This window comes from Lagenorhynchus albirostris, chromosome 7 (genome assembly GCF_949774975.1).
Source record: "Lagenorhynchus albirostris chromosome 7, mLagAlb1.1, whole genome shotgun sequence".
NCBI classification, from domain to species: Eukaryota; Metazoa; Chordata; class Mammalia; order Artiodactyla; family Delphinidae; genus Lagenorhynchus; species Lagenorhynchus albirostris.
This window is the reverse complement of record NC_083101.1, coordinates 47,668,711-47,677,716: the sequence shown is the minus strand read 5'-3', so window position 1 is coordinate 47,677,716 and position 9,006 is coordinate 47,668,711. Positions and strand designations below refer to the sequence as shown.

The following is a 9,006-nucleotide window of genomic DNA, read 5'->3' as shown; positions in this document are numbered from 1 at the left end:
GATGTCATTCAGCTTCTACTCCAGCGGTTAACATACTCATTTATCCTTCAGAGGTGATCCCTTTCCTTGATGGACAAAAAGCCATAAATTCTTTGAGCTCTAATCTGCCATTTTGCAACTTTCACCTAGTTCCACCGAGCCAAAAAGGGTAAATTGTACATACCTGTCAAATATGTGAAAACAGCTATCATTCCTTAGTGATAATAATCCTTCAGTTATTCTTTGGGTTTCAGTTTATGGGATTCTTCCCAACTTGGTAAAACACCCCAGGATTTGCTCTAATTTGTGAATATCCTGTCACTGCATCCTGAAATTATTGCAGATGTGGTTTGACCAGCACTTTGTATATAAGATTTATTTCCCCATGATCAATTTTTCATCACCATCATCTTACTTCAGGTTGTAAACAATTGGCTCAAATATTATTTCCAGCAAGTTAAAATCTCTAGATATTTTTCTTCTTTTTTTCTTAAATTATGTTTTTCCTCCATAGTTTTTTTTAAAAAAATTGATTAATTTATTTTTGGCTGTGTTGGGTCTTCATTGCTGCGTGCAGGTTTTCTCTAGTTGTAGCAAGCGGGGTCTACTCTTCCTTGTGCTGGGCGGGATTCTCATTGGGGTGGCTTCTGTTGTTGCAGAGAACGGGCTCTAGGCACACACACTTCAGTAGTTGTGGCTCATGGGCTTAGTTGCTCCATGGCATGTGGGACCTTCCTGGACCAGGTATCGAACCTGTGTCCCCTGCACTGCAGGTGGATTCTTAACCCCTGCACCACCAGGGAAGCCCCCAGATATTTTTCATCTATAAGCTCTTGACAAGTGTAGTTTCATATTTTTTTCAACGGTTTTCTACTATTTCTAGAATGATGATACCATATGTGATCGTGCCGCTAACTAGCTTGTCAGCCACCACCCTCATCCCTCTGCCATCATTTCCCCTTGACCTCTGACCAGTGTTCTTAATTTCAAACGCACCATTCTTCCTCTAGGCTTCCACATACTGTTCCCCTCAGACAACCCAGGCCCAGTGTTTTCCTAGTCATCCTTCAAAGCTCAGTTCAAATACCACTTCTTTGTGGGACTCCTCCTTGCCCTTCTTCCCATGTTCCCTCAAGAGCACCTTTTACCTATTATAATACCCTACAAAGCTCCTTCAGCCTTATACAAACAGTAATAATACTTGTGCAATAAGGTGTCTGTCTCAGTTACACTGTGAAGGCTGTGAGGACAAGGTTGATGTCTATCTTTATCTGGCATAGGGTTTTGAATGATTTAAACATTCAATAAGTATCTGTTGAATGAATGAGTGAATACTGAATTAGTGTGATCAATATTTTGATTTTCCCAGGTGATCAAAGAAAACAGTTAAACTCTAGGGTGTATGTTGTACAAAGAAGGAAACGTATAGGCTTTAAGACAATCTTGAGAAGGAAAAACGTCTCTAAAAGAAAGAAGGAATAATAAAATTTAGGAAACTATAGATCTATGTACTATAAAGATGAATGGTATATATTTTTTTTAGTCCTTGTACTAAGTAGGGAGTGAGGAGCATGGAAGAAGAAAAACAAGCACAGCTGAGTGGCATATTTTTGTTTTACTGTTAATTTGACACATCTGAACCAAAGCATTCACAATACTTGATATACTTTGAAGAGAGTCATACACTATAGTCTTAGACATAACCACAGAACAAGCAGAACAATTAAAACTACATAAGGCCTTAAAATATATCCACAGTGTGTATTATTTCAATATTCATTCATTTACAAATTAGACTACATACCATTAATTTTATTTTTATTTTTCTTTCATTGTTTTATTCAAGCAGGATTCATTCAAGGAAAGGCAACTTAGTTTTTGTGTGAGCTTTATTTTTTTCACTACATTCGTTAATATAAAAGTTATGATGTTTTCTTATCTCCTGCATCCAGGAGTAAATCCATGAAATTCTCAGATAGTAATCCAAAACAACAGGTCCTATTCTTAAAAATAGTCAAAGTGAAAAGGGATCAAATAGCCAGTCTGTTTGTGGTCTTAAAGAACATCTAATGGACTTTCAGGTTTTCTAACAGTGACAGTATTGCATTTCTACGAGATTAGTCAAAATTTAAAACAACATTGCGTACAAAATTATTCTTGAAGCTCTAAATGCCTTTTAAATTACTAAAATGAAAATTTTAAGTAGTTGCCTCACAGTACCAAACTTATAAATCAAAACTCGTTAAAATTCAGTGCTATTGTGACTTTATCATTTACAAGGTAACTAGTGGGTAAATTAACAAATGGCATAAAAATTAAGACTTACATCTTTTTTTTTAAAGGAGAAAATGTATGATAACCAGGGAATACAGAAAATTCAATGTATTTTACAATAAAATAACCTTTAAATCTCTATCCCTGTACAACAGGGTTTAGGTCATCTTTAGTGAACTTGCATGTTTTCATACGGTTTATTCTGAGTACTTTAATTGTTTAAGATATACAGCTTTTTATTGAAAGAATATTACATTTGTATACCAGGATAAGATTTAGTACATTGAGATGTTTTAAAAATATTTATAAATTTGTTTCTGATATGCAAAAGCATTTGGCAATACTTTCATAGCGTTTGATCTTACAGAATTAAAATTTCATACAGTACTCATCTTGATGTTTAAAAAAAAATTCACAGAAAAAATATAAATTACATAGCCTGACTGCATGATATTGTTATTTCCAGTTTCTAGTTTGGTAATTAAAACCTTCATTAAGTCTGTTAACAAATCATTACCTGTACATTTATGAAGGCAACTGACATGATTTGCAAACAAAACCTTCAGGTTTTATGTTATTTACCAAAGAGTGCAGTTCAGCAAGAAAGAAAACCCAGTATGCAAATTTTCAGAATATTTTACAAATTTACCAGTTCCTGTGACACAAACTGTTTCAATCTTTCAAGATACTGTCCATAAAGTTCCACATCATTGTGACCTGCCCCTTCAACCCACAGAGGCTCCACAGGTCTTTGGCAACGCTCAAACAATGCGAGGCCGTGTGAGAAGTCAATGACTTCATCTTCAGTCCCATGAATTATTAATACTGGAGAGGTAATCTTAGAGATTTTGTCAATGCTGTAGGGAAAGAGGAGGAAAGAAGTCAACAAATTAAGTATGAAAAGGAAACAAAAAAAATTTTCTTGTGCTATATTAGATAATTTAAATATCAGAACCATCTTTGAATCAATTCAGAAGGGATAGATAACTCTTGGATTTCAAATATGATTCAAAAGTCATCTTTACATTACTCCCTACCTTAAGATTATCTGAGAACGTTAACTTCATGCACTTCTGTTTTGAGGGAATCACTCAATCATTATAGTCATCCTACTTCGCCTTTCTACAATGTTGATATTTTAGCACAGAAACTTAGGTTGCAAGGAGAGGAAGAAACCAAGGACCATTTCAGCTATGTGCTAACTTCATACCTCTCTGCATTCATATTTTTTTCTCCCTCCCAATATCCTACTAAAATGATAAGCAAAATATTTTTTTTGTTTTGGGTATTTACTACAAAAATAGGAAGAATAAAATAAAACATAACATTTTGGAGCTGGAAAGCAGATGAATATGTGAGATAACAGATTAAAAGTATAGGAGAAAACATAATTTTTAAGAGGACAGAAGGGTAAAGTGAAGAACCAATCCAATTTATATCATGGAATACCCCCAGAAGGCTAGGAACTGACATGCAGATAAAGGCGGGTGATTCAAATCTACAGAATTTGTTCAAAGTCTGTTTAAGAAATAGTGTCCTGCACCCCCGCCCCACCCCCCCCCAGTTCTTTTCTTTCCTCCCTTTTGCAGCTGGGTAAATGCCCTCTACCTAAAACTGGAGGGTTTGTGGACTAGGGGATTGCCGGACACAGTTTAAGGCAGAGGTACCAAATAGCAAGTAAACATATACATGTTGTCTGCTATGAACCCATTTTCCCTACTGGGCTCCCAGAATGCTGGCAGCCAAGCCTCCACCTTTTAAGAGATAGTTGTAGTCAGAGTCTTCTTTGGAGACTATATATCTGCCTTAAGAGGAAAGATAAATACTGACATCAGGGTGGGATCCCCAACTAACTGGCTTGCCCAGATCACTGGATAGTGAAACTCACAGTCAACAAGTCTTAATTCCCCACACTTCAGCTCAGCTCTTTAGTTCCTTACTCTTCCATATGAGCACACAAATAAGAATTATCAGACATCAGAGGAGATGTCACTTTACATATAAGACAAGGATCAAAATAAACAGTAAAAAAGGGCAACTTGGAAGAGACAAACAATACAAAGAAAAAACCTTACGAAGAACCAGTTTTAAAAATTTTCTGGTAGAAAGAGGCGCAAGGCATAACAACAAAATGAGGACAGAATCTTGAAAAAGAAGAAAATCATCAATGAAATAATTCAAGGCAGCATTTGGTAAGGAAAAAATGCTTGGGTATATTATTTGCTGTCAACTCTTCAATAGTAGAGGAATTAAATAAAAAAGGAAACGTATGATCTTTTTCAAACAGTTTACTGTTAGTGCTGCATACTCTGTTGGTGCAGCTGAAATGAAAGAGGGAGCTAAACAGAGATGTAACTTGGCAATAGTTTACCCCAATTGTCTCCCTATCATTCCTACCATTCAGCTACAAAGTATAATGCACATACCTTCCAATCTACCATTTTCTAAAACAAAAACAAACCCCCAATAAATTTAAAAACCAAAAACCTCCCACAGCCTGCTCTGGTGATAATAGCATATGCTCCCATACGCTTCCCTAAGAAAGTAACCCCTTACTGGCTAAAGAAGAAAAAATTTGTTTTTGAAATGACCCTTGCTGTTCTTATAAAGAATCACGTGGTGACTTGGCCTTTGGCCTATCTATCATTCACAAAGAATCTTTGTATTGCTACCAATTTGGGAAAGGAAATAACGACTGAAATTTGCTACCCTGTCACTTCTTCCCTTCCTTTCTTTGAGAAAAATAGGCCGTCAATTTTTTTGTAACAATGAAGAAGAGCTAGTGGGAACTACCATCCTGTGTTGAGAAGCATGAGGAAAAGTAGCCCTTCTTTTAAATTTGTCTAACACTTATGTTTGCAGACTTTGTGGGGGCAGTAATTATTCTGGCTCATTTAAGACTCAACATTTTCACAATTCACTTCTTTTGTAAATCAGATATCACTAATTAGACATCATTCATTCATTTCTGGCTCATTTAAGACTCAACATTTTCACAATTCACTTCTTTTGTAAATCAGATATCACTAATTAGACATCATTCATTCATTTTTACAGAAGATTTAAAAAAATTTTATTTATTTTATTTTTGGCTGTGTTGGGTCTTCGTTGTTGAGTGTGGGCTTTTCTCTGGTTGCCGCGAGTGGGGACTACTCTTTGTTGCTGTGTACAGGCTTCTCACTGCGGTGGCTTTTCTTGTTGTGGAGCACTGGCTCTAGGCGCACGGGCTTCAGTAGCTGTGGCACGCAGGCTCAGCACTTGTGGCTTGCAGGCTCTAGAGCACAGGGTCAGTAGTTGTGGCACACAGGCTTAGTTGCTGCACGGCATGTGGAATCTTCCCAGACTAGGGCTCAAACCCGTGTCCCCTGCATTGGCAGGCGGATTCTTAACCACTGCGCCACCAGGGAAGCCCCGTTCATTCATATTTTATGCACATGTGTCTCATTTTCCCTCTACTTGTTCCTCTCCTCCAGTATTATGCACCTCACTGGATGGTACTATCGTCCATTAGCAGCTCAAGTCAGAAACCTGGGAATTATATTCAAATTCTTTTGTTTAGCATCCTATATACAGTCTGACATTCAGTTCTATCAATTTTTTCTCAAATTCACTCTCTTATCTCCAATACTAGTGCCACCATCTGGGGTATAAGGCTCTCAGCACTTTTCACTTGGCTTACTATTGCTCAAACACTTCAGCCTTCTGACAGATGTCCTGCCACCACCTTCCTCACAAAGTAATTTTCCCACAATTTCTAAAATATATGTAAAATAGGAGCTCATGGCTGAGTGAACTGTATCATGAATACCTTAAGTGATGGAAAAAAATTCCCTCAAAAGTTTCTTCGAATTAAACTATTTGAATATTAATACTTACTTTGGGAATGCATCAAAACAGTAGGTCTTCTTGGTATCAGGAAAAGCGACTCGCATTCCTGAGGTCAAAGGAGAATGAAGAATAACAGCAGCACTCTCATACCGAGCAGCAAGATCCACAGATGGTACTGTCCCTATACTTTGGCCATATATAATCACATTTTCAGGGCGAATGCCATATCTACAGAGTCCAGAAGTTTAAAAAAAAAAAAGAGTTGGAGAGTCAGACTGGTATGAAGTGTTCAATCACTACTAAGGACTTACTCTTAAAAAAGAATGAAAGAATGAGACAATGTCAATAAATTTATATTTAAAACTTAAGTTTCTTAGTCATCACTAACATATTTAATGCCACAATAAAATCTATACTATTTCATCTGTTTCAAGTCTATCTTTTGGAAAAATAATGGCTGAGGTCTCTTAAAATTTTAATCTTAAGGAATGAATTTATTAAATCATTTATGCAATTCAATGTAGCATATTATTGACTATATTTGGAACATACTATGTCACTAATATTTTAATGGACTGATGTTTAATGGAGATTTAGTGTTTATTTTCCATTCAATGTAAAAAAGGTTCTTTATTTCTCTAGGCATTAAAAGTGGTTCATTTTATTTTCTGAAGTTGGTCATAGTGATGAAAATGCAACATATAGTTACAGTATGGAATGATGAATAAAATATATGTATTGTTTTAGCCAAGAGCAAATTACTTATTTTTCTTGAGATTTGCATTTATTTACCCATAGAAATGGACTAATGATTGGAAAGATCAATAGATGAATGAGAATTCCAAAAGCCACATGGGCCAGTGATTTATGAATACTTCCTTTAAAAATGATTCAGATTTAAATATATGAACTCACTAACTCAATTATATTGGGTATATACTATGTTCCAGGCATTGTTACTTGTGTACAGTATAACTGTCTTAACTATAAACTACTGCAAGTGTAAGTGAGGTACTATAGGAGCTAATTACCTCTCCATAGTTTCTTCAAATCAGTCTTACAGAAGAATTTGGACCATGTCCCAAAGATTGGGTTCCATCTACTACAGACTGACTCTAAATGTAACTAAACTCAGAAAAGCTTTTTTTGCACTTCCCTTGTGATGCACTGTTTAAGAATACGCCTGCCAACACAGGGGACATAGGTTTGATCCCTGGTCTGGGAAGATCCCACATGCCGCAGAGCAACTAAGCCCATGTGCCCCAACTACTGAGCCTGCACTCTAGAGCCTGTGAGCCACAACTACTGAAGCCCGTGCGCCTAGAACCCATGCTCTGCAACGAGAAGCCACCACAATGAGAAGCCCACGCACCACAACTAAGAGTAGCCCCTGCTCGCCGCAACTAGAGAAGGCCCGCGCGCAGCAATGAAGACCCAACGCAGCCAAAATAAATAAATAAATAAATAAATTCCCTACACAGAATCTTAATTAAAAAAAGAAAAGGTTTTTTCTTTGCAACAGACCTAGCTTCATAGGAATGAAGAAATTAGGAAAATGAACATTTGCAGCATCGCATCAGCATAACGCTTGGGGCTGCATGGATGCTGTTTAGCTGAACAGCAGAACTGTGGGTGGCAACGATGGGTTTTAGGCTAAAGCTAGCAATGGCAAGGCTCCAGAGTAGCTGAAGCATCTGCCAATTTACTATCAGAGGACTCAAAGCAGTAACAGAATTTCAGAATAGTACACATTAGAAAGGACTTCAGAGACCATCTAATCTAGGTTGGCTGCTTACTGAGTAGATGTTCAAAGTCAGAGTAAGTTAATGACAGACCTGTAATTAGAACCCAGGTATCCTGACTCCAGGTCCAGTGCCTTTTCTATTATAGCACACAGATAATGAGCTCAAATACTGTGGGGGAAAGGCTGCATAGTGAATATTCATACTTTATTTTCTGTTGATCCATCAGAAGTTCAGAAACATGGTTACTATAGATATTCAATTATCCTTAAAGGGAAGTTATTCAAATAATAATTATTTAAGTTCATTATTTTTTCCCTTCCTGGTTACTTAAGCTCTTTTTTACTTTAATCAAGTAAACTAAATGAAAGGCATGAATTCTAATTACACACATTTTATTAGATGACAGAATTCAAGAACTGGAAAGAATCTTGGAGATCATTTAACTCAAGCGCTTCATTAAATAGACTAAGAAACAGAGGCTCAGAAAAATTAAATAAAATTTCCCAAGACTTCCTAACCTTACTAACTCTTCCAACCATATTTAGAGTTCAACATAAGAGAAATTTTAAGTCTGAAATTCTATGCTAAACTAGTATGTGGGACTAGGTAGTAATCTATCTGTTCTACTCCTAGTCTTCATTCATACTGGTCGAGTGTATAAAAAGCTTAATTAACCCAGACTAGAAATCACTGAAGAAAGTTTCCTGTAAATTGATATCTGATAAGATTTAAAAAAAATAATAAAGCTGACCACTTACAAGAGGGGATTCTTTTACATAAACATATAAAGAACACTTAACTGGATACTAACATGTTTTGCTTGAATAATTTATACTTTTGTGCTACTTGGAAGCACTAATAATGAAGGCTATCTGCTTTTGGCACCTTTAGATGCTATACTAATTCACTGAAGTTGATTTATAGTATGTGAATTATATTGCAATAAATCTGTTATTAAAAAATTATCATATTTTCCTGACAGGTATTATATATACTATATTCAACTGGTTGAATCTGAAAGGGGGAACTCAGTTTTGTTTGCGGGCCTGAGGGGACTGACAGGAGTATAACCGAAGCATATTTTGACTGTGGTCATTTAAGGTAGCTTTTAAGTTTATAAATTTTTACCGCTCTGTGCGTGCCTCCCTCCCACTCCTAAACTCCATAATTACTACTTACC

General features: G+C 36.3%; 1 protein-coding gene across 1 annotated transcript in view; it reads right to left on the bottom strand.

The window, feature by feature from the left end:
- Positions 1–1,575: 1,575 nt before the first annotated feature.
- Positions 1,576–9,006, bottom strand: part of ABHD17B (abhydrolase domain containing 17B, depalmitoylase) — a 36,864-nt gene continuing 29,433 nt past the window's right edge. The window contains exons 3-4 of the mRNA XM_060153432.1: positions 6,130–6,309; positions 1,576–3,110 (exon numbers count right to left, since the gene is read on the bottom strand). Coding sequence (XP_060009415.1) covers positions 2,891–3,110; positions 6,130–6,309 — 400 coding nt within the window. The 3' untranslated portion in view covers positions 1,576–2,890. The remainder of the gene's footprint in view (positions 3,111–6,129; positions 6,310–9,006) is intronic.